Below are 26,881 nucleotides of genomic sequence, written 5' to 3'. Positions count from 1 at the left end.
GATCTTATCTCTTTTCATACTTTATTTTTCAGGAAGGAGAAAAAAACCACGTCCTATCTGACATCTGGTAGAGAGCTTTAATTACAAATGAAGGTAAAATCCTTACTGATCAAGTCTCTATATCATTTAAGTTGAGAAACCACTAGGAAAGCAGGGGCCTCCTTCTTTGGAAAATCATAATATATAATTTCAAATACTTGCACCAGAGTGTACAGAAATTCAGATATATACACAAAAGTGTCACCATCCTGAGTACAGGGCCATGTACCTAGCAACATGCCTGATACACAGAAAGTACTAAAGAAATGTCCATGGAATAAATGAATGAATACCACTCCTTTACACATCTCGGCAGGGCAGGTTGTCATGAAAATATTCACACCCATATATTAGGTTAGTATATACAAATTTTTTAGTGTAGGAACCATGCACATCACATTAAATGTTTGGCCTGTTGCTGTTTTGTTGGGATCTCATGCATGTTCATTGAAGTAGAATTCAGTTAGCTTGGAACATGATCTTAAGGACAGGAATATATTGGTTTTATGCATTTGGTTACATGGATAAGCTAGAAAGTATCCAGCCTCTCCTTCCAGTTAACTGAAGCCAGACCCTAGTGAATAGTACCTTCTCCTCCTACTCTTTGGACATAGTGTATCTATCCCACTGATGACCTAAGACATAAATGAAACATAAATCACAATGAAAGAAAGCACTGCTAACTGGTTTTATCAGTTCTGTAAAATGGCTGAGGTTGTGCACAGCATAATTCCTTTCCACTTCTCTAAAATGTCATCTAGCCTATTAAAAAAAACTTTGAACCTCCCTAAGCCACAATATATATTTTAACAATAATCTTTAGGAAAAGAAATTGATAGTCATCAACTCTGGCACAGCTCAGACAAATGGCATTGAAGAGTGAGCTGTTGTCAGAAATAAAGCTGAAGATTTAAGGAGTTCCTGGTTGGTGCTTGAGCAGTGGATCTTTTTCTTGGATTCCAGGGTAGAACATGGCCTTTGCACGGTTGAGGAAGACATTCAGGCCTTTGCCTTTGACCACGATCCCAGTACTATTTTCTATCAGGTTGTATTCCTTGTGTTTTCTGAAAACAATGTGGTAGATTAAAAAAAGATCTCCAGCTGGAATATGTTACTTTCTACAATCTTTTACTTGCCAAGTGTAAAAGGGTTAATTCCATTTAATCCAACCCACAGTTTCTAAAACACTGATGTCTTATGAAAGTATAGTTATTTTCCCTTGTTCATGCAAGAAGTGTGCCTGCCTACTATAATGTGTGATTATGTGTTAAACATTAAGCTGACACAATTTTGTTAAGTTACTGATGTCTGGTAGCATTTTTAGGATTAAAGGAAAACCACAGCAAAATTAATAGTCTAGTTTGGTATTCATCATTCAATGAAGATTTTCCTCCCCTATGCAGAATGTTTTCTGCATAAATATGCAGAAATATGAAATTTAGTTTTGACAATATACTATAGAGATTTCAAGTATTAAAAGCAGAAACTTACTTGTATACCCAAAGGGTGATCACAGTGACAAATATGGCTAAGCAACCAACGGCAACCAGGACACCATTTGCCATTCTTGAAGGGGAAGCTGGGTCTTAGGACAGAAGCAAGATAGTATTAGTGACATCTTCCACATAGGGGACATGCTGTTTGTAATGCAATTAAATAAATGAGGAAAGGAGCTATCAGAAGATATATGGCTCCCTCTGGGTTTTCAGTAATCTTTTCCATTAAATAATACATAGTCTTTGGGTCAGCTTATCTTCCATTTAGAGAATGAGTTAGCATGTCCGGAACACTGTGTTAAGGGCACAGAAGAGACATGTCATGTCCTGGAGACACCTGCTCAGGTATCAGCTGACCCAGGAGCACCCACATGGTGAAGGGCTCCATGACCCTCTTGGCCACCCCTCTGGCCTCATCTCCCACTGTCTGCCTTTCAGTTGTACTAAAAATCCTGGGAGTTGCCTATTCTCCCCTGCTCTTTCAAATATCCAGGCCCTCTGCTGGGAATATCCTTCCCTGACTCATTTTAAGTGTTCAGCTCCGTGGGAACCACAAAGCAGGGATTACGTCTTCTCTGTATTCCCGGAAACCAGCAAATTAACTAGTTTCGTCACTGCTGCCCAAGTGTAACTGGAGTTTATCTGTTTTTTCTCCATCCTCTCTGCTACTACTTCAGTCTCAGCCACTAGCCTTCTCCCCTGAGAGGACCTCTTGTCTACCTGCTTCCACTCCTACCTTCCGATGATCCTTGCTTCACTCGGTAGTCAGAATGATCCTTAAAAGCATCAATCAGGTCATGCTTCTAACCTGCTGGTGACTACCCTTATGCACAGAATAAAACTCAAACCCTACCAGTGGTCTATAATGATTGAAATTAACTGCTCATTCCTGAAATTCAGGCTTCAGTTCAGAGGAGGACCTTCACAAGCAGATGCTGCAGGCTGGGTAGGACTTTCATTGGCCTCCCAATCTAGAGAGCCAACCTCTTCCCCTCTCTCCCATGCTCATCACACTCTGTGCTCCAACCTGGTTTTACCTTCTCCATAGTGTTATTATTTTATTTGTTGTCTCTTCCCACTCATAAAAACAGGGACCTTCTTCACCTTGCTCCCCACCCTGTCTAGAACTCTGTTTCTCATGCCTAGAGCTCTGTTGGGCATGGAGTAGATGCTCAACGAATATTTGTTGAAAGAATTGCAGGTGCTTCATGGAATCAATGAGTAAAAGTCATTTCTGCTAAAAGTTCATGGGTTTGCTTTTGACCAAAGATCTATTTCTGAAAATCTGACTTTGAAACCCAAGCCGTCAAGTTACAATTCTTCCTGGATTAAACGCTCTCTTTCTGAGCTTCCTTTATTTGGATTTTGAGTCTGAGTTTCCTTTATTTGGATTTTGAGATGGCTCAGATGATCTAAAGTTATCACTCACTGCAAGAAGAATTAAAGGAAAGCAAATATCTAAACATCTAATCTAGATAAGAGAGCAGTGATTTGCCAGCACTGAGGAAGCTTCATAGAATAGGTTATGACCCTAAAAGACTTAAAAACATCCCACACCAGCACAAGATGAGTAACCACAGCAACTTCGGGAGGTGACAGCTCTGAAACCCTGAGCTCAGCTCCCTCCGTTCCAGGGTCCCCGGCCCACCTCCTCCCTCCCTCCATCCCTCCCATGGCGGGGGGGGTCACAGAGCAGGCCCCACTAGAGGAAGCAGGGCACCTTTACAGCCTTGTTTTGTTTTAAAATCTGTACCTTCAATCTCACCAACTATAAGCCCTCATACAAATAATTATATGTATGGTTACTTAAGCTTTTCTTTCAAGAGGTTAAAGCTGCCTTTTATAAAGTTAATGAGTAAATCTATGTTTTAGTACATTTTACCTTATGTGATAGGCTCCAAATCCAAAGGAGTTCTTTGTGAGTTAGTTATTAGACTATACCTGACAATACTCAGATTAAGCAGCAAAATAAGTGCTGTAATGTGTGCACAAATTTAATCTCTTTTTCATTCCAGCAAATGAAAATTTCTCAATGAAATTCTTTAATCCACTTTGCTAGCATTTCACCTCTTGAAGCAGTAGGGAGGCAAAGGGTAGATTTGCTGGTGAACATCTGAGGACTAGATAAGTTGGTTACTGTTTCAGTGTTATGCTTGGTAGACTTTGGGAAGGAAAAAAAGAGGATACACGATAAGCTAGAAATGAGCCAGGAGTCCACCTGGTTTCTCGTTTCTCTTCTTGGCTTCATTTGTTTGCCTAGGGGGATCCTAATGACAACAGGATACCAGTATCCCCATTTTTATAATTTAATTGGAGAACATTGTTGTTTTTTGATGTTAGGCTTTATACTTTTCCCTTGAAATATAAATCTCTTCGAGTATGCAGTGATCATATCCCATTATTACTGGTCCATGATCACAGCTGATTTTATTCATCAAAAGACTTATCTTTGGTCATTATTTCATTGGGTCTCTCTCTCTCATCGCTTCCCTAAGTAGGATTTGCTGTTGGACTTTAATGCCAGCTTTCAAATCCATATTAATGCTAGTTCAGTGATTTTTGCACTGATATAAAGTTGACATTGATAGTGAACCCTGAATGGCTTCAGTATAGGACACACAACTGTACCTACAATATGAAACCTTTGTTAAACTGTAAAACAAAACTTACCTCTTGCAGGGATAGAGACAAGGGTGCTTGTGAGGGCCAGACTTGTATTATCTCCCAGAGTGAGGTTCATACAGTACGTCCCAGACCCACTGAAGGCTCTTCTCACGGTCAGCAAGCACTCATGACCCATGTCCTCACCTACAGGGTCGCAGACTGTGTCATACGTGATCTGGCAGGTAGGGTCAGAAACCACGGTACAGACCTCTGTTGGCATCCTGAGAGCACAAGAAGCACCAATGGAGGGAGATGTAATATCAGTTTCGAAGAGACAATCATAATCATTATCTGTCTATAAAATTGACTAGAAATTCCACTTGAATTCCACTAGAATTAACTTGAATTTCACTTTACTCTTTTATTCTTGCATATGATGTAGAATATCAAACTGTTTGATATCAAATTGTCACATATAATTTACTCTTAAACAAACCTGGGTATGAGCTACTGTTTCCCCTGTTTCCTTAGAAAGATGTGGCCCTGGGAGTTGGGAAGGAAGAAATTATGACCCCTCCAAGGCAGGGGACTGGAGGAAACTGTGTAAAGCCCAAGTCATTCCTCCATGCCTGGGCTCCCTAGAATACCTGCAGGTGCAGGTGGCTTAGGTGTGCAGCAAAGATACTATTAAATGCCAGAGCCGGCCCCCTGGGTCCCTGCAGATGGAACAGCAGCAGTGGCTGCTTATGCAGTATTTACTACATGCAAGACACGAAGTTGTAGATGTGTGACATGGTCTTGTCTATCTCTCTCAATGACCTGATGAGGAAAGTAAGATTAGCTTAGTGTAGCAGGTGACAAACCAGCTGGGGGAGGGGAGATGACCTTGAGGTCACACAAGCAGTTAGGGGTGGTGCTGGGATTCAAATAAACGAGGTGTGACAACCACGAGGCAATGTGGCTACACAGTACTACTGTTTCACTTTCTAGTGGACCTCCTGGATGGAGAGACCACACTCTGAGGCTGGCTCTGCTGAGGTGTGGGTGGCATGGAGGACACGTTCTCTCATCAGCTGGCCTCATTCCTTCATCAGGTTTTTCTCAATTTTCTGTCATCATCGTCCTTCTCCTCTCCCCAAGCTGGAAAGATTCTTTTTTTTTTTTTTTTTAAAGATTTTATTTATTCATTCATGAGAGACAGAGAGAGAGAGAGGCAGAGGGAGAGGCAGGTTCCACACAGGGAGCCCAATGTGGGACTCGATCCCGGGACTCCAGGATCACACCCTGAGCCGAAGGCAGGTGCTAAACCGCTGAGCCACCCAGGGATCCCCAGCTGGAAAGCTTCTATAGCTATCCTTTTAATCAAATAAGGCCACATTTTTATAACATCTCATTCTATTGATTAATTTATACATTTACACATACACATTTTAACTACTTAATTTATAATTGTAAATTTGTGAATGCTTTAGCCTTTTTAGTTAATGTATTTATATGTTAATTAACTTATATTTAGTCTATTATATAGTTCAAACCATAAGAAGTAAAATTATAGAATACATTAGAAAAAACTTTGTAAAGTTTAGAGATACAGGATTATTGGGCATGGCTATTAATTAATACTAGGACATGGCTGTTCCACACTGGCTTCCCATCACTTGGAGGGGCCTCAGGGAGCCTAAGTGTTAGGCTCTGAGCCAGACCATAGCCTGTGAACCATGCTCTGCAGGTACCTGCCATCAATGGGGGCAAATTCTGGAATCACTGTATGCCTCAGTGGACCTATTTCTAAAATGAGAAGACTCAGGATTGGGTAAGGTTTCAATATGAGAACAGATGTAAAATGTTAAGAACATAGTAAGTGTTCAATCAATAATTATTATTCAATATCATCAGAAGTTTAATAAGCATTGTTCAATCTAGCAAAACAAGTGTGTACTTCAGAGCACCTCACAGGGCCCTTTCCTTGTTGTGGCTGACTGATGAACCAGGAATCTAAATCAACTTCGAAGGGGGAGATGGTGTTAAGGCCTTTGCTCAGACCTTAACCCATTCCTCTGACTGACATGTACTCACATCCCTTGGCAGGTCACAACAAAATCCATCAGGGAGTTGTCAGGCTGTGGCACGGGCATCAGAACATCTGTCATCTGGATGATGTTAACCTCCAGAATTCCCTCTAACAAAACAACCCCCACAGGAAAACACATCAAAATACAATAGAAACTAAACCAAACCATTCCTTAATAAATCAGAAAGCCACACAAAACAAAGACATGGCCTTCCCGCTCCTCCATGAGAAGACTCAGCCCTTGGTCTCAGGCCTCTGCAGACTTCTCTCAGCCCCAGGGTGCACAGCTGGGGATTTAGCTCCCATCTCCAGAACCAGGGTGCCCAGGTTGGGCTTTGGCCCCTACCTGTCTTCTCTGTGGTGCCCATGTGCAGTGCCCATAATACAGAGCCAGGAAGCCCTGTTCAATCCTCTTTCTTACACATAAGAAATGTGACTCTGTGAAATCAGCTAGAGAAAGAAAGTGAAGGTTGTGGGAACTTGCTGCTTGCCTTCCTTCAGAGTTCTGGAATGCACAGTGTGGGGGACCTAGGCTTCAGGCAGGCTCCTTAGTACGTGGGCCTCACATTGGGCTCATTTCTACCAGTCTAAGGAAGGCTGGTGTGGGCCAGTGGGAATCTAGAAACTGGTGGAATCAGCTTGTACCCATGTGGTATCACCCTGAACAGAGTGGGTGCCCCTGCCCCTGCCCCTCCAGAGTCAATAGAGTGAAAGGGTGGCCGCAGGGAGATTCTAACACCCTTCCCCTGCTGCTCTTACCTACAATTGTGATGGTGGCTTTAAAGTAGCCGTATCTGTTAATAAGGCAGGTTATACCAGAGGTCTTCCTCAGCTCCAGGGGGTTGTCACCAACAGATGCTGGAGTTGGAATAACAAGATGTTAGATTAGTTGCTGAGAATGTAAAAGATGCACATAATGCCTAATAATCCCAAATCTAAACAGATACATGATAACCAAAAATCTAATCATCCCCCTGCCCTTTAGAAAAACATCAAGAGTTCCATACAATTAAATTACTGCAGGGACTCCTGGGTGGCTCAATGGTGGAGCGTCTGCCTTTGGCTCAGGTACTGATCCCTAGGTCTGGGGACTGAGTCCTGCATTAGGCTCCCTGTGGGGAGCCTGCTTCTCCCTCTGCCTATGTCTCTGTGTCTTTGTCTCTCATGAATAAATAAATAAAATCTTAAAAAAAAATTACTGCAGAAATCTGAACTAAGTATGTTCTGATTCATAGAGATGTGAGAGCTAGGAGGCATTATAATTGTTAAATTATGTAAGTAAACACAATCCTGTATCTTCCTTAAACAGAGGAATCAAATGAAAGGTAGAAGCCCTGTTAAAATGTGTGTTACAATCATGATGAAATCAAGCAGGCCAGGATAGATTAGATCCTATTTCAATTTTTGAGCCAAGTATTCGAGCCTCAAATTCCAGGTCTCTTGGTTTTGGCTGTTTGAGACCACAGGTGTATCATTTAACCTCTCCTTGCCTCAATTTGCTCATCTGTAAGACATAACTAATACCAATTGCCCTACTAAGGTTGAACTATGAAATTTAAATGAAATAAGATCTGTAAGACCTGCTTCTCATGCCTGCCACATAGGAAATCCTTAATAAATAGCAGTTCCCTTGTCCAAAGACAGAATATCTATATCTTAATAGCTGAACAGAAATCTATCACATTCATAGATACATAATTTCAGATGTGAAGATTGGTGCATAAGAGATTAAGAAGCAAGCAACATGGAAAAAGGCAGTTCTTTTGTTTGGGTGTTTCATGGCTCCAAAGCTTATATTCTAAACGTCTTGCAGTTATTGAGGGGCTGAAGTGCAGGGAAGGAAAGGAGTGAATATCAGATACTTTTGAAAATAACTCGTTGAATATGATTAGGGCAAATAATTTAATACTCTATTATTAGTTACAATTGTAAAAGCTCTATTTAAGGTGCTGGTGTTTCTTTAATAAAAGAAAAAACCTGGAAAGAAAATACAATGTTGAAAATTTCAAAAAGCATGAAAATGGATAGTTTAGGGGAAGGACATCGAAACTTCACTAAGAGCCGTGACTCTAACATCATGACATGTGGGCAGGAAGCCAATTGGGAGATTTCTCCAGGGCTTCTCTGAGTCTTTAGTGGGGGGATGGATGTGCCCAGGACTCTCCTTTGTTTGGAGGGCCTTCTCTGCGTGATTCTCTGAGCTTCTCTAGAAACAAGTGCTGCATCGCACTCTTTGGAAAACAGTGCTTGGGGTAAAGCCCAGAGAGGTTCTGATGCCATTAGAGATTCAAATATCCCTGGAGTTTCAGGGTGGTCCTTTGGAAATTATCGGACAATCATTCATTCCATCCTGAGGTCTGATGTGATCTAGAGCCATTAATAGGTACTTTCTGTGCTGGGTAGTAAAGATGACTGGATCCCTTAATGGGGAGAATTCATCAAGTTAGAACATGGAATCACGACCCTAGCATCTTTTAAAATAAAATTTCTTTTAAAAATGAACAAATGATACAAGTTAAGGTATCTTAAGGTATTACCTTTAGAAGAATGTTTATAAAAATGAATATGGAGTTTTGTAGATGTATCTATAAAGTCCAAATCCCTGTATCTTAAGTGAAGGTACAATTAAAGGACTAATGGAAGAAAAACTAACACCTGGGAAGACAGATGGGAAAGAAGGTGAACCTCAGACTTCATTCATTGTTTATGTCCCTGTTACCCAGAGAACGGTGTCATGACATGTATTTTAGCATAAACTCTCTCTGTGAATTATACTGATCAGCCTCAGTCTTAACAAAGGTTGTTCTCTGCAGATTTACTCTGGAAGCTAAGACTTTTACTGTTAGCTCAGGAAAGTGAATTCAGGCACACCTGTCTGCCCTATGATGTAATCAGTTTCCTGAGTCATCTCTTCAACCCTGGTTCTGTCTCACCCATGAAGACACTTAGCAAAAACAAAGAGAACCTAATTCAAATTATAATCTATGCCTTTGATATGATCCACATCGCTGAAAATACTCCCACTTAGGAGTTCAAATGACTTTCATCTCCTCCAGTCCCATTACTTATTCCCATCCCTCCTGTCCTCAACTCTCACAGCTACTATAAAGCATTTTGGGGTTGATTATGGTCGATCTAACAACACTTTTAGATAAAGTGAGGCAGCTTTCCTTCACTAGAAAACATAACTCATAAAGTTACTATCTAATATCTTATGATCTAATCTATGGAAATAATAAAAAAAATTGAAATACCTTTCACTGACGTTTTAAGATTTTATTTACTTATTCATGATAGACATAGAGAGAGGGGGAGGGGCAGAGACACAGGCAGAGGGAGAAGCAGGCTCCATGCCCGGAGCCTGACGTGGGACTCAAATCCCGGGACTCCAGGATCATGCCCTGGGCCAAAGGCAGGCGTTAAACCGCTGAGCCACCCAGGGATCCCCCCTTTCACTGACTTAAAAAATGTTTTTATACATGCTATGATATAAATACATTCTAAGAAAAATAAGCTAGCTTAATAAAAATGCAAGTTAAAATAGGCTACTGATAGAATAAATGAACATTAAACTCTTTACCACTTAGGAATTTCTAGACAGTTCTAGATATTACAGACATCTGCAATTTATTTTGAATTTTACACCTCGTCTCCTTATATCTAAAGAAGACCATCAATACTTATAGAAAAAATTCTCTTACAGAAATACCAGAATGAAGCTACACAATTAGAATTGTTCGGTGCAGTTATATTTGTAACTGGAATTAGGAATAACCTAACCATCAAAAAAAGAATGGTTAAATTATACATCTGTACATACCACGTTACTTACTTACTAAATTTATACATACTATGAAATGCTATGGAGCCACTGAAAAAAGTGAGTTAGATTTATATGTACTGACAAGAGAAAGATGTCCATGATGTGTTAAGTGAAGAAAAGCAAATCATAGAACCATATATATAGCATGAGCTCACGCACTTAAATATTAAAACAAAATGCCTATGTATATTTATAGAATATATTTGTAAATGCATAGAAAAAGATATGGAAAGAAAAGCTTCCAACTATTAACAAGGTTAAACTCTTGCAAGGAGAATGTGAATAGGGACTTTCATTTTTATTCTAGACTTCTCTATTTGAATTTTTATTTAGGAATATACATTAATTTTGTAATTTAAAACATTTCGGAAAAGAATGAATCAAAATTACCAATAATTTATGGTGTCTTGATTTAGACATGTCCTATTTGATGAGATCTAATTTTATTAATAACATACTATTATAACTATTACCTATAACAGGTTTTGGTAAAAACAAGAATTGCAACAAGTCTGGACATCACGATGGAGTATTTCCTCTGGGCTTGGTGATGGCGCCCTCTTGTGACCAGTGGAGAATGTATCTGTTACCATCTCCTCTGCACTGAAGTGCTAAGATGCACTCATGGCACAGTGGGGTAGAGTAGGGCATTAGAGGGAATCTAACACTTTCCACAGTAGACTCTTCAGAACTTCTTGAATGGCTTCATATACTGTTAGAGTGTGGGATTTAATTCATTATTCCTTATATATCCAGAACAATTTTAGTGTCTGAAGCTGAGAAATACTCTCAAGGTACATTCTTTTTTTTTTTTTTTTTTTAAGATTTTATTTATTTATGATAGACATAGAGAGAGAGAGAGAGAGAGAGAGAGAGAGAGAGAGAGGCAGAGACACAGGCAGAGGGAGAAGCAGGCTCCACGCAGGGAGCCTGATGCGGGACTCGATCCTGGGACTCCAGGATCATGCCCCGGGCCAAAGGCAGGCGCCAAACCACTGAGCCACCCAAGGATCCCTCAAGGTACATTCTTTCTTGGGCCATTTGGAAATTGCTTTCCAAATCGGTTGTGTTTTCATGGGACATGAGGTAGATGTGGGCAGGGAGGAGAATGGAGATGGGGAGAAATGTGGGAGGGGAAGAAAGAAAGTGGGGATGGCCTGAATGTTTATAAGGGGCCAAGGTGTGTTTTCATAGCTAGAAGAAATGAGAAAGAAACAGAAATGTGACAGGCCAGACAGGGACAGCATCTGTACACATAACAAGGACCAATGCAAATGAGGAAGATCAAAGAAATGCACCTAAGTCACAAAATTCTACTTGCAAAATAACTTTAAACAGACTCTCCTTTCTGCCATATTCTAGCAGCTCAAAATGGTGATAAAGTAGCTAAATAACAACAGGTATAGAATGGAATCACTACAATCTCTCTCACAATCCTTTACACTAGGGATCTAATTATGTAACATATATTAGAACTTTTTTTTTTTTTTTAGCCGTAAAGGAACCTCCATCAAAGATACCTGGAAAGCACTTACATAAAGAAGTGGGTTTTGGAGGTGTGGGTGAAGGTGAAGGACAAGGTCCAGGCACTGAAGCTTGCACAGTGAGGTTAAGGCTGAAGGTTCCATTGAGCACATATGTGTGATTCAAAGTTGGAGCGTTGGAAACAAACAGACCCGTATTATCGCCGAAGTTCCACTTGTAGTAAATGGCTGACTCATTGAGGAAGTGACTAGGGTCGTGAATCAGGACGTTGAACATAATGGGGAGATCCCTGAGGAAGGTTTCATCGGATAAATTCCGATCATTCTTCTGGTACATAGTCACAAATACAGGAATGTGATCTAAAAGATATACAAAACCAAAAGAACACGTGATTGCTTGATTTTTAAGTGGATGACTTCAATAATGCTTTTAGGTTAAAAAAATTAAAATGAGGGATAATTCAGCATCATTTTCCCTTCTCCTATGTAAGTTTTCTAGTGATTTTCCAAGTTATTCTGGAAACACAGATGGAGCACCATATAATTAAACATATAAGCTAGGGAATATGATTTGTAACTGAGCCCAGATCACTTGGTTCTGACTCTTTCTTAACCCACTGACAGCAACCAGAACTAACAGCCTCACCATCAGTTACCTTAGAATTCACACCACTCACCTGTTACCACGTACACATCTTTCACTTTTGCGATGGGGACATATGCATGTCGGTGTCTTCTGTAAACAATTACTTCCATGAGATGAGGGCCAAGTGTCACATTGGCTGTGTTTACAGAAACTCTTGCTGAACCCCGTCCTAATTTCTGCAAATACTGACCTTTGAGAGGATGGAAATTTTTAGTTATTGGCCACATTATGTGATCATTAGAGGAAGTTGTTGTTTCTTTTTGACTAGTGATTGCCACTTAGAAAGTGCTCTGGAAAAGGAAAAACAGGATGGGGATGTGGTCCTGGCTGCTTCAGAAAGGAAGATGGTACTCATTTGATGTAAAACCTTATATACAAACCCACAGTTACATAAATATAATTGTATATAGTTGGTTAAAATGAAAAGAGCTGTTTAGTGGGATAATACTGCTAGTCCCTAGTTTACAAAAAAAAAAAAAATGTTTATAAATAAGAGGTCAGGCACTTGAAATACATGTGTTTCAGAGAAAACTCATGCAATGTAATGGTGAGGTAGCCAAAGGAGTTAAAATCTATTCAAAGATGTACTTTATTGTTGTAACAATACTACTATTTCAGCTATATAATTAAGCAATTTCTTTCTTTCTTTTGGACTAGGATCCTCCATTTACTAATGGAAATATATAAAAAAAAAACACAGTAAGTGATAAAAAAAAAAAGGGCAGGGTATGGTAGGTGTAAAAAGTAATGCAGTAGTTCTATAAAGACATTTCTAGGACATTCTTGACTCACTCTTTCTCTTTCTCCAGCCCTAACCTAAATCTGACTACCACTGGCTAGATGGAGAAAGTAATTCCTCTCTCTTAGGGCTCAAGGATTTTTCTAATCCTATTGAGGGGCCCCGCATAGATGTGTGATTGGAATGACAGGGATGGTAAGACGAATGCTTGCAGGGATGTTTAAAGACCACGTTTATTAAATGGTCAAAGGTATCAGAAAAACACACTAATCTTCTCAGGAATATGTGACTTGGAATCCCCTTTACCTTGAGATGCAGAGGTGGTTCGGTTGGAGGTTGGAGGGGAAAGATGTGTCACTAGTCAGGGGACTAGTCAGGGGACTAGTGACACATGGGGAAAATGTTAGTGCTGGCATCGAGGACCACAGAAGCAACTATTTGTTGAAGGAGAATATCTGTTTACTCTGAGACTTCAGAATGTGGAAATTCAAAAAAGTCTAGTTAGAAAAGCAGCAATTTCTGGGCTGAAAGCTGATTTTAATAGACATCTTGACTAAAAAGAGCCAAAGAGAGACTGGAATGTTGGTGAGCATACATGACTCCATCAAATGGTCAGCTCAAAGAAACAAAGTCAGCCTTCACTCCCGACTTAACTAGATGGTCATAATATTTGATCTATATTTTGTGCTTTTTATAAATGAGTTAATGGAACAGAGAAACTGCCTCTGATTTATAAAAAAAGACAAAAACATGTAGAAGTTTGGAGCCTGCATGATTATAGTAGCAATTTTCACACATTCATAGCCAGGTGGCACCTGGTGACATTTTTAAGAACTTAGCAGCTTTAGTAAGTTATAACCTAAACTTGCTCCTCCTAAAAATAATCACTTCACCAATAATAAAACAAAAGTGGAGACCATTTGTGGTTTAAAAAAAAAAGAAGGTAGGCTTTGTCAAAGAATAGTGGTTAGATTATGTTATGTCTACACAGTGGAATATTATACAGTCATTAAAATAATGTACATAAAGAATTTTAATGATATACTCAAATGCTCATGATATTCAACAAAAATGTGTATACATTCTAATCTTTTAAGTTGTTTTTTTTTTAAAGATTGTATTTATTTTTTCATGAGAGACACAGAGAGAGGGAGAGAGAGGCAGAGACACAGGCAGAGGGAGAAGCAGGCTCCATGCAGGGAGCCCGATGTGGGACTCGATCCCGGGTCTTCAGGATCACACCCTGGGCTGAAGGCGGTGCAAACCGTTGAGCCACCTGGGCTGCCCTATACACTCTAATCTTAACCCAGAAGTACTAGAGAAAAAAAAAATCCATCGTGTTAATAATGATAATCTCTGGTGTTAATTATGGGTGACTTATTTTTCATTTGTAGTTTCTGCATTTTCTAAATTTCTTACAAAGAATATAACTTCTTTCTTAAAAAATATTTTGACAACAAAGAATTAAAGAAAAAAATCAAATGCCCATCTGTGTGCCAAGCAACTATTCCTATTTTCTCATATTACTGTGTTAGACAGAAAGAAATTGAAGAGTTTTCTTTTTAAAAAGAAAACTGAATTCATTTTTTACCTTAATTCTTTGGTGTCCTAAAGATTTGCCAAAGCTACAACAAGATTTTCTTTTCATTTCTTCCCCTGTACCCTAGGTAAGGAAAGTTAATTGAGTAACTGTTGTTAAACTCTTGATGTTAGCATTCTTGATTATAGAATAAGAAAAGAGAACAAAATAATTTAAGGGCAAGTAAAGAAGAAGCTAAAGGAGTTTTGTAAAAAGTCCAACCAAGTGTGCGAAAGACGTAGACAAAATTGCATCTCTTCCATCCAGGGTGGTGAGGGAAAGGTTTTCCATCAGGGAACACATCATGATGGTGTTCGTTGGTACCATTTCCCCAGCTGCCTTCCTCTGTCCAATTGTAAACATACAGGTCAGGCGATGGACCAGTATCTAGACAGAGAAAGAAACAACCCAGGCTTGTCATCTGGGCTCAGAATGTTCAACGCTCATCATTGAATTAAACATCTTTTTATATTTTTCATAAATATAAATATAGTTGAACAACTAAAACCTTAATTTTCAGAATTCATCCAGTGGTATATATTCTTGGCATGTCCGTTTTCTGCCTATAGGTTATATTTCTGTAAAAATTTCATATAAAGCAATTATTCAGAAAGATTCATCCTAGAGATACCACAATATATTTATTTTTAATATTGGATCTCCACATCACAACTGTATTCAAACTGAGGGATACTTAATCTTTTTACATTGATACTGTTATCTGTAGGGTTTTTTTTTTTTTCACCTGAGTCATTTGGTATCAATCAACTCAGTGGTTCTTAATGTGGTGATAAATATTATATAAAAATTTTCCTAAGTTCACAGGGACTTCTTCATATAAAAATGCTCGGAGGGCTAACGTGTCATTTAAAACATTCATAAGAATTAGCATTTTTAGAAAAAAGAAAAATTACTACTAATAATAAACAATACTTTAAAAATATCAAACCCTTTTTATAGAGAATCTAATGTTTTCCTAGTAGGAAGATGATAAATTAATAAGAAATGAATGCATTGACAGTTTAACAGAAGTTCTAAGTAATAAAATCCCATCATAAGTGCATCTACCAGTCTTGTCACTGATTGAAGAATCTCAGTAATTAGCTCAGAGTTTTTGAGAATGTGCAGTTCTCAAAATAATTTCTCTTGATGCATTTGTGTTCATTTGTGCTCTTTAACATGTACAAAGAGCTTACCTACTTTAAAAGCAAAGCAAAACCAAAACATACACGTCTTTGCATTTGCACTAGCCACACACATTTGCTTAAACGATACCTGTATATAGAAATTAATCTGACCAGATTTCTGTCAAATTGGCTATTCTTTGAGTAGCCAAAAGAATTCCAAGTAATCAGACCAAAATCTGAGAATCAACAAGGTATTCTCTGGCTAATCAACTAGATACTAAGAAAAAGCTGAGCATGGCAATGTAACTCTTGAAGAAAGTTCCAAGTGGAAAGCCACCAGTTTGCTCAAGCGGATTTGGCTAATGTTGATGTAGGAACTGGGTAGAGCAACATCTCCCTGTCATCCAATTTGAGGCAGGGGCGACATAGGATGACAGAACCTTGCCTTTACGGAATTACCTGAGAGCCTTGAGGTTCATGAGTTGGGGCTCCAGGAGTTAGGAGGACTAGACTGTTCCACGAATAACATTCCTTACCATTTCCGCAGTTCTTCTCATAGACTATGTTGCCACTGACATCTTCCCTTTGGCATCTGGGAAATACCAGGTCTACCACAAATGTGATCGTTGAGCCCACAAGAGCTGGTGAATCACTGGTGAGAATCGCCCGCACATGGCCTCCTAACACATAGAAAAGTATAATTTAGGGACACCTGGGTGGCTCAGCGATTTGAGTGTCTGCTTTCGGCTCAGGTCTTGATCCCAGAGACCCAGGATCGAGTCCTGCATCCGGCTCCCTGCATGGAGCCTGCTTCTCCCTCTGCCTGTGTCTCTGCCTCTCTCTCTCTCCGTGTCTCTCATGAATGAATGAATGAATGAATGAATAAATAAATAAATAAATAGTACAAGTTAATGATCAAGCATCTTTTTCCTTTCACTCATAAATAAACAAAGTAGAGTTAAATCCACTAATAAGGACCAGAGCTTCCCTATGCCTTTTTTTTTTTTTTTTTTTAAAGTAAGCCCTATGCCCAGTGTAGGGCTTGAACTCATGATCTGGATATCAAGAATTGCCTGGGATCCCTGGGTGGCGCAGCGGTTTAGCGCCTGCCTTTGGCCCAGGGCGCGATCCTGGAGACTCGGGATCGAATCCCACATCGGGCTCCTCGTGCATGGAGCCTGCTTCTCCCTCTGCCTGTGTTTCTGCCTCTCTCTCTCTCTGTGACTATCATACATAAATAAATAAAAAATTAAAAAAAAAAAAAAAAAAGAATTGCCTGCTCTACTAACTGAGCCAGTCAAGTGTCCTCCCATTCTTATGCCTCTTAACAATAAATTATTTTCTGGATTATTTTCCTAACTTTTGCTTTCAGAGTACAACATTCTAGAAGGCACACACACACACAAAGTCAGATCAATTAAAGAATTCTCTGACCATAGAAAGGACATTTACTTAGAATTTTTAAAATGTGCTCAATTGGATTGAGAAAACAAGTATTAAGGGTCTGTATTTGCTTAGACTCAAAATCAATGACTCAAGGACTCATTCTTTAATTTGAATGGAAAGATACTCACTTTCTGATAAACCACACTTTTGAGATGGTCAAAACTGCTCTAGCATCTCAGATCTTCTGAAGAGGACCATTCCCACATGATGGAAAGAGGTTTGAGGGTAAAATCTGTGGGCTCTCTAAAATCTTCTAAGAACTACAAACTTGTCCATTTCTAAAGGGATTAAACCTTTGTGTATGTGACTTAGTGACAATACTGAGATAAGAAAAGATTGCCCAATCCATGTGCCTCCCACTTGGTAACTAGAGTACTGTCATTCACAGAAGCAACGTAAGCCAGGGGATCTCCAAGTCTACAACCATGAAACTAAATTAAATAGAAAATAACAGTTGTTTGGCTCGAATAATTGATTTACCTTTCCAAGAGTTTTTCCACCTTGAGTCTCCCTTCTTCCACACTGGATACAGTTCTTCATTCCAGTCATTTTCATCTGAAGACCAACCAGTTAGTTGGTTGTGCTCCCTCATATAACCAGAAGTTCTTTCATTGCTCAGCACATCGTGAAATTCTATATCAATATTTGAAAAACAAATTATTTTGTCTACCCCATTCTTCATTTACCACTTACCTAACAATATTTACAGCAACTTCTCATTTCATAAGGTTGGAAAGTCATACTTAATATTTCCAATAGTCAAAAAAGTATTTCCAATATGTCAAACAAATAGAGTTTTTTATTTTAATGTCTACTGGAAAGAGCTTAAATCCAACTCTTTAGACCCCCTTTATGTACTTTAAATGAGTCAAGGAGGGGCGCCGGGGTGGTACAGGGAGTTAAGCATCCGAATCTTGGTTTTGGCTCAGGTCCTCATCTCAGGATTGTGAGATCGAGCCCCACGTTGTGCTCTGCACTCAGTGCAGAATCTGCCTGAGACTGTCTCTTCCTTTCCCTTTGTCCCCTCCCCCATCTCATGCTTGCTTTCTCTCCCTAAAATAAATGAGTCAAGGAAAAATTTTAAAAGTTGGTATTTGTTAGCCATTATTTGCTTTCTCGATACATATTCTCTGAATATTTGGACTTGATATGCTATCATTAGGAAAATGCTGATGCCATTGATATTCAGATCAGGTTTGGCATCTTTTCCCCTCTTACCTGTTCTCTTGGCTAAAAGAATGCCAGGCTCAGGAATGCCTCCGGGTTTCCGAGAGATGCCTACCAGTACTAGAGAGCCCACTGTTAAACAATCTAACTTTTTTACAGCCCAGTATATGGCTTGACTTGGTGAATGCTCCCTATGTACCGTGTAATCTACAGGTTTTAATTTTTTTTAAACATCATTTATATTAAGAGCTGGTTGATAATGTTTTGAGACTTCCACCTTCCTGATTTTCTATTTGTTACTTCAATTATTGAGAGAGGAATGTTGGCATCTTCAATTATAATTATAAATTTGCCAATTTCTTCTTTCAGTTCTGTCAGTTTTTGCTTCATGTATATTGAAGCTCTGTTTAGAATTGCTGAGTCTTCACGAATTAATCCTCTTACCATTAGGAATTGACCTTTATCTCTGTTAATATTCCTTATTCTGAAGAATACTTTGATAATAATGCTTAGTGGTTAATTAGTACATCTCTTTTCATCCTATTATTTTTTTAAGATTTTATTTATTTATTCATGAGACACACATACACAGAGAGAGAGAGAAAGAGAGGGCAGAGACATGGGCAGAGGGAGAAGCAGGCTCCATTCAGGGGAGCCCGATGCGCAACTCGATCCCAGGACTCCAGGATCACACCCTGGGCTGCAGGCAGGCGCTAAACCGCTGAGCCACCCAGGGATCCCAATCCTTTTTTTTTTTTTTTTAAATTTTTTTTAAACTTTTATTTATTTATGATAGTCACAGAGAGAGAGAGAGAGGCAGAGACACAGGCAGAGGGAGAAGCAGGCTCCATGCACCGGGAGCCCAACGTGGGATTCGATTCTGGGTCTCCAGGATCGCGCCCTGGGCCAAAGGCAGGCGCCAAACCGCTGCGCCACCCAGGGATCCCCTGGAAATACCCAGGGATCCCTGGAAATATATTTTTATATTTAAATAGGTTTCCGGTACACAGCATACCTTTCATTTGGAGTATTTAGGTAACTTACATTTATTTTTTAAATTTTATTTAAATTCAATTAATTAACATACACTGTATTACTAGTTTCAGAGGTAGAGGTCAGTGATTCATCAGTCTCATATAATACCCAGTTTTGGGATCCCTGAGTCACTCAGTGGTTTAGCACCGCCTTGGGCCCAGGGCGTGATCCTGGAGTCCTGGGATGGAGTCCTGCATCGAGCTTCCTGCATGGAGCCTGCTTCTCCCTCTGCCTGTGTCTCTGCCTCTCTTTCTCCCTCTGTGAATTATTTATTCTCATGAATAAATAAATAAAATCTTTAAAAAAAGTAATACCCAGTACTCATTATATATCATGCTCACTATATCATGTGCCCTCCTTAATGCCCACCACCCAGTTACCCTATCTCTCCACTTACCTCTCCTCTAGCGATCCTTGGCTTGTTTCCTAAGATTAAGAGTCTCTTATGGGGTCATTTACTTTTTTTGGGGGGGGGTCATTTACTTTTAATGTATTTATTGATATTGTGGGATTTAAGCCTACCATCTTGTTTTTCTATTTGTCCCATCTGTTCTTTATGTCTTTTTCTTCTTTTCCTGTACTTTGTGGGGTTTTTTTGGAATCCATTTTATCTCCACTTCTGGCTCATCAGCTGTATCTTTTTGTTTTGTGGGTTTGCTCCAGGGTTTATAAAATTCTAGTTCTTTTGAAATTATTTTTAATCTCAAGTGTTTGGGACACCTGGGTGACTCAGGGGTTCAGCACCTGCCTTCAACTCAGGGAGTGATTCTGGGATCTGGGATTGAGTCCTGCATAGGGCTCCCTGCATGGAGCCTGCTTCTCCCTCTGCCTATGTCTCTGCCTCTCTCTCTGTCTCTCATGAATAAATCTTTAAAAAAATAATAGTCTCAAGTTGTTGTCTTTCTACCTTGCCCGACAACTACAATGGTCACTTGGTCTCTCCTTTGAGGATTGCAGCAGACTGGTTGACTGCCTACCTAATAGCCATTTCCAGGCTGCACCCCTACTTTTTTCTTTCCCTTATTGCAGAGCTTCTACTATACCAGTTCAAAATTCCAAAGACTCAGTTTCCTAGCTTTCCTCAGAGTATGGGCAGGAGCAAAGGATTAGAATCTGGCTAATCAGAACTGAGAGGAAGTCCTCTGAGGGCATCTGGGAAAGTTTTCCTCCTCTCATAAAAAAACTTAAAAAGAACAAACTCCATTTTTGTTCACATCATAATTGATTTTGGAGATAGTAATGTAGTGATGTGATGCTCAGAACTGTGACAGCCATACTTAACCATGAAGACACAAATCTAAAAAAGCAAGGCAACACACCAAGGATGTCAGAGAGGAAGGACAAAAAAAAAAAAAAAAAGTTCTTGGTGTTATCGAGTTCTTGCTCTAGTCTGGCCTGCCTCTGGACTGGTTAAATTACAAGCGTCTTGCTCAACCTTTCTGAGTATTCTGTTATAGCAAAAAGCTCAATTGTCTGTAACCCATAGCCATCCCCTAATCATACAGTATCATAAACTGTTCTCTCATCAATTCATATGCTCTTGTGTCATCTGGATCCATAAAGCCAAAAATATTGTATTCTCAAATACTGGAAGAGGACTTCCACAGGTGTGGTATTTAGTAGGTGCTCAGAGAACCCATTTTGAATGGATGCTACTAACCTCTATCTTCTATTTCTCCTTTTCGTTAGGAAGAGGGAAAAGCCTGTTATTTCCTTCTTATAAGGGAGACCGATAGAATGGAAAATACTGAAATGAATATTGAACAATCCAGATATCCTACAATGGGTGAATGTTACAAAACTTGGTTTCTGGTCTTGATTTTGTTACTATGCAGGCTGTGTTGACCTCAGGCCATGTCTTCTCTGGCCCTCCAAATCAGACAAAAACCAGATAAAACAAAAACAAAATGTCTTATGACTCTGGGAGATTGTTTTTATTTGGAAAACTAAGTGAGGGCAATAAATGTAAGTTTATCAATAAATTTTTTTCCAATAAGTTTATAACTGGATATTTATTCAAGTTAAGTCATGGAGTGGTAAAATATTCAATCTGGAATGAACTAACATTATTTCAAATCACTTCATTTTAGAGATGAGGAAATTTAGGCCAAGAGGGGTGACAGGATTCACTCAGGTCACCTTTAATAGAGTGGAAATGAAGATTCACATCTTTTGATTCCCAGGACTGATTTTTCCCCCACTGTTCCAAAGAGTCTTCCTCTTCCTCAGATCCTGAGAGAAAGTCAGTGTTTCCGGAACCAATCAAAACACAGGTTTCTCCTCTGATTTTAAATGTCAGAAATCAAGGAAAAATACAAACTTGAATAGTGACAAGGAATAGATACATGGGTCCATGGAACAAAATAGAGAATGTAGAAACAGACCCATCGATATGCCCTACTGATTTTTGACAGAGATACAAAAACAACCCAGTGGAGTTTCAAAAGATAGCTTTTCAACAAATGGTGCTGTGGGAAAGTAAAATTATAGGAGAAATTTTCAGGCTTGAGGCTAGGCAAGAATTCTTTGACTTGACACTGCAGACATGATAAATCTCATTAAAATGAAAAACTTCTGCTCTGTAAAATAGCATGTGAAGATGAAAAGGCAGATTACAAAATGGGAGAGAATATCTGCAAACCACTTTGCCAGTAAATGACTGCTATCTAGAATATATAAAGAAGTTTCAAAACTCAACATTAGAAAATGGACAAAAGACCTGAACAAACATTACACTGAAGAGGATATACAAGTGGCAAAGAGACACATGAAATGATGTCTAGTATCATTAGGCAGTAGGGAAATGCACATTAAAACCACAATGGGATATCACTCTACACCTATCAGAATGGCTAAATAAAAAAAAATAGTGATGCATCAAATGTAGGCAAGAATGTGAAGACCGCGGATCACTCATACATTGCTGGTGGAAACGTAAAATGGCACAGCTACTCTGAGAAATAGTTTGGCAGTTTCTTATAAAACTAAATATGTAAGTAACACACAACCAAAAAACTGTACTGTTGGGTATTTGTCCCAAAGAAATGGAAATATGGTCACCAAAAAACCTGTACGTGAATGTTTATAGCAACTTTATTCATAGTGGCGTGACCTGGAACAATCTAGCTGTCTTACAATAGGTGAATGTTTAGACAAACTGTGGTATATCCATACTGTGGAACGCTACCTCGTGATAAAAAAGAACTATTGATACATGCAACAACTTCAATAATTTATGTTGAGTAAAAAAAAGCCAATGCCCCTAAGTTACATACTATAATGATTCTATCATAATATCTTAAAGCGAGAATAAAATGCAGAATGGATTACTGGTTGCCAGGGCAGGAGGTAAGGTGGAGAAGGTAAGTTGGTTTGGCTACAAAAGGGTATGAGGGACCCTTGTAGTGATGGAACTGTTTGGTATTTTGACTGTATCAGTGTCAATATCCTGGCTGTGATACTGAGCAATAGTTTTACAAGATGTTACCGTTGGGAGAAACTGGATAAGGTATCCAAAGGAATTTCTTTGCAGTTTTCTATTTCTTAGCAACTTTGCATTATTTCTTAGAACTGCAAGTGAATCTATAATGACCTCAAAAAGTTGAGTTAAAAAATAGAACAAGGGATGCCTAGGTGGCTTAGCAGTTGAGCATTTGCTTTTGGCTCAGGGCCTGAGCCCAGAGTCCCAGGATCGAGTCCCACATTGGGCTCCCTGCATGGAGCCTACTTCTCCCTCTGCCTGTGTCTCTGCCTCTCTCTGTGTGTTTCTCATGAATAAATAAATAAAATCTTAAAAAAAAAAAAAAAGAACAAAACACACCGAAGAGTAAGTGGGTTTTAAAAGAAAAAAAAAAAAAAAGGTGTGTAGGGGAGGGGAGGTTGAAAGTGAAGGAAAGTGGAATCACACCCAGCACCACTGCAGCTTTTCTCTCTCCACTCTAGAATCTCTGCTCTGTCCACCAGCAAAGAGGTGGTGGCCAGGTTGTTAACTACTTCATCAACACCTGCTCTTGCCTCCTTTTTACCAGGCCTATGATTGGAAAGTGGCAAGGAATCCCTTGGTGTTTGATGCAATGGTAAATTCTAGAGTTAGGAGTCTCTCATGGTTTGTCTTCCTCTCTAATTTTTCCCCACTCAGTTTCTGCTTCCCCCCTTCCTTTATGGTCCGTTTCACTATTTCTTATATTCCACATATGAGTGAACCATGTGATATTTGCCCTTACCCTGGGGGCCTTGCAGCCCCCGTACTCCCCTCTCATGCCTCACCCCTGCCTGGCCCTCTCCAGTCTAGGTTCCCCTTCTTCCTCTCTCAACCCAGTACTCCTGCTGGGATGGCCCTCTGCAAGGACAACCTATTTAAAGGAATATTCCTTCCCACGAGGAGGAAGAGGAGAGAAAAGAGGGTTTGCACAGGCAGTGTAGATCATGTATCCAAGATCCTGCTCTTGAAGAAGTGGGCCCAGCAGGTGAAAAGCAACACCTGGGCTCTTGGTTTCGACACCTGTTAAATGAGGAGAGGACCACGTGCTCTACAAAGGTGGTGTGGGAACTACCTGAGCGATGTAAGCGCAGCAGCCAGTATAGTGATTATACGCGGTGATCCCTTCTCTACACCTATCATCCCACCCCCGCACCATGGAGTTGTCTGACAAAAATCAAGACCCCTGAAGTTTTCATCCAGTGAATGTCCCTATTCTGTTGGAATGAAGTGGAATGGACCTTCTGGGTGATGTATAATTTACTTCTTTTTCCCACCATTGCCACCCATCCCCAGGACAGGACAAATGGGTCACAAAGTGCAGTGGGCCAAAACCCTACTTTGCATTCCAATCACAAGAGGGTTTTTTTTTCTTCCTTTCTTCATCTTCTTTTTTTTAAATTTAAGTAGGCTCCACATCCAGTGTGGAGCTCATCGTAAGGCTTGAACTCAGAACCCTGAGATCAAGACCTGAGCTGAGATGAAGAGTCAGACGCTTAACCTACTAAGCTACTCAAGTGTCCTGCAAGAGCAGTTTTTTAAACAAGGAGGCTCCAACCCCACCTCCGAAGAGTCTGCTCTCAGTGATCTGGGCAACAGCCTTGTTAGAAAGTCTCCAGCCTTTAACGTGAGACTAGAATAGAGAGCCTGGGCTTTGGCTCTTCTCTCAGTAACCTCACTCAAGAGGCAGCAAGCTCCTGCAGGTCTGTGAAAGTCTCAACAGGACCAGCAACAGCTTCTGGGCCGGGATGTTTAGTGAACTTATCTCTAGATTTCGGGCCCCCTTTCACCCCAGCTCCCTCCACTACTGGATAGAAACTAGACGAAGCTTAGTGGGTGGCATTTGCTTTGTTCTCAGGCCAGAGACTGTTCCCCTCACATCTCTACCCTTCCAATGTCTGGCAGGAGAGAAAGTAGCAATTGCAATGGGAAAAAAAGCTCCCTAAGAGAGGGGCTGCTGCATGGTTATTACTTTCCCAGAGCCTGAAGCCAAGAATGGAGCAGGGGTTGGGGGGCATTTTGCTATAGTTTCAGCATTCCCAAAGGTTTCCAGAAGAAATGAGCAAGAAAGCTTCCTGAGGATCTTCATGAAGTTAAGTTTCTGGCTTAGACAAGGATACTTCAGACAACCCATCACTTCAGTGGACTAAGAATGGGTTAAAAGAGAAACTCCTTTACTCACTGATGGCGGCATCCAGGGGCAACCTCGCAGCCAGAAGCAGACATCCCAGGAAACAGTAGAGACATTCCATGCTGAATTCTCACAGACCCAGGCAATCAAGGCTTAACTTTTAACTCCTCTGGCTCCATCCACTAAGAACAACAGTGCTCCTCTGGCCTCTGCTGTGCCCCACTCCTTATTTTAATTAAATACAGGGGCGCCTCGGGGCAGATCATGTGATGGTATTAAGCAGTCTTGCCTGATCTGGTCTCTGGAGTTCAAGCTCTTACAACTCATGTGCTTCTGACTCACTCACTCTTACCATCTATTTTTCTCTTTTTACAGGCGCACCGTTTCAATGTTGTGATTCCACATTTCTGGTTAAAGGGACTTCCTTTCCTATGGCCCCATTTTAATATCCTTCACCAAACAAGATTTCAATCTCCAACCTCATTGATTATCAACTTGCTGGGGCTCCTTTACGGATTCATTCACCTGGCTCATGATAGGACATCACAGTGGGGCTTCCTCTGCTATAATTCAAATGACCAGCTCTTCCCAGTGCTAAAATGCTTGTAGGTTCCCTTCCCCCAGGAGGGGACACAGCTGCGGGAAGTAAGCTCTTCAATCACTTGAAATTGGAGGTATGCATGGGTGGCTCAGCGGTTGAGCATCTGTCTTTGGGTCAGGGTGTGATCCTGGAATCCCGAGATCCGTATTGGGCTCCCCATAGGGAGCCTGCTTCTCCCTCTGCCTATTTCTCTGCCTCTCTCTCTCTCTCCCTCTGTGTTTGTGTCTCTCATGAATAAATAAAAAGCTTTAAAAAAAAATTGGAGATTCCATATAAGGATAATAGCCTACGTTGTGCCAGAAGGTGCTTGAAACGCTCGCACAGGCCTCCAGTTGCTGAGAAATGTACTTTAAAAAGCCCATTTAGGACATCTGTACAGATCCATAGAACTTTTACCTGCAGAATTTCTGGTAGCTGCTCTCCAAGTACTCATTGTACCTCCCAAGGCCAATGGCATAAAACATACTGCATATTTATTTTATGTTACGGAAAGCGGGCGTTAAATGTAAAAACAAGCTTGCCTGGAACAAATCATGTTTGGTAATAGGATGTGCAGAAAATGTGGCAACATGAACACTTGACAACATGTGATCTTTCTCTAAGTCACATCCACATGACCATCTTCAGTACATAGAAAAGTCCTAGTTGGGGTGAGGGTAAAATTTGGGGTATTAATTTGTTTCGGTTGTGCTAACAAGGCATAGGAAAACACAGTCTGAGAAACTGAAGTCCACAAAGCAGGTGTAGCCAGCTCCCTACCCTAAGGCCACATACAGCTCTTTAAAGCTCCTTTTACAGACCATGAAGCACATATGTAGAGAAAAAACAACACAAGGACCATATTCATGGCTGAAACAAAACTATTTTCAAATACAGATGAATAAATGAACAGTGGTAGTATTTATGTAATGTGAATAATCTATGTAGTTCTGTTTGCTTTTTATAACCAACATGTATAACTTATCATAAAAAAGGCTTTTCAAAAAAAAAAGGCTTTTCAGTTTAGAGGAAACTTTCTATTGATATTTGAATGTTATTGCCCTTTGTTGCTAACAATTCTAGCTTTTTATTTCTTTATTTTAAAAAGATTTTATTTATTTATTCATGAGAGACACAGAGAGAGGCAGAGACACAGGCAGAGAGAGAAGCAGGCTCCATGATGTGGGACTCAACCCCAGGACTCCAAGGATCATGCCCTGAGCTGAAGGCAGGCGCTTAGTTAAGCGCTGAGCCACCCAGGTGTCCCAATTCCAGCTTTTTAAAATAAGATTTTATTTATTTATGAGAGAGAGAGAGAGAGAGAGAGAAATAGAGCATACATGTGCATGAGCATGGGAGGGAGAGAGGAAGGGGTAGAGGGAAAGGGACAAGCAGACTCTCCACTGAGCAGGGAGCCCAACTCAAGGCTCAATCCC

General features: G+C 40.1%; 1 protein-coding gene across 1 annotated transcript; it reads right to left on the bottom strand.

The window, feature by feature from the left end:
* On the bottom strand, positions 1-25,138 carry GPNMB (glycoprotein nmb). Its single transcript, XM_041727324.1, has 11 exons — positions 24,917-25,138; positions 17,535-17,687; positions 16,145-16,288; positions 14,704-14,868; positions 12,195-12,353; positions 11,569-11,877; positions 6,970-7,068; positions 6,216-6,318; positions 4,206-4,420; positions 1,531-1,624; positions 1-1,103 (listed from the first exon to the last, which is right to left on the bottom strand). The coding sequence occupies exons 1-11, from the start codon at positions 24,984-24,986 to the stop codon at positions 950-952; spliced, it is 1,665 nt and encodes a 554-aa protein (XP_041583258.1). The 5' UTR covers positions 24,987-25,138; the 3' UTR covers positions 1-949.
* Positions 25,139-26,881: the final 1,743 nt, after the last annotated feature.

Source organism: Vulpes lagopus, chromosome 13 (assembly GCF_018345385.1).
Source record: "Vulpes lagopus strain Blue_001 chromosome 13, ASM1834538v1, whole genome shotgun sequence".
NCBI classification, from domain to species: domain Eukaryota; kingdom Metazoa; phylum Chordata; class Mammalia; order Carnivora; family Canidae; genus Vulpes; species Vulpes lagopus.
The sequence above is the reverse complement of the archived record's forward strand: the minus strand, read 5'-3'. Positions and strand labels throughout refer to the sequence as shown.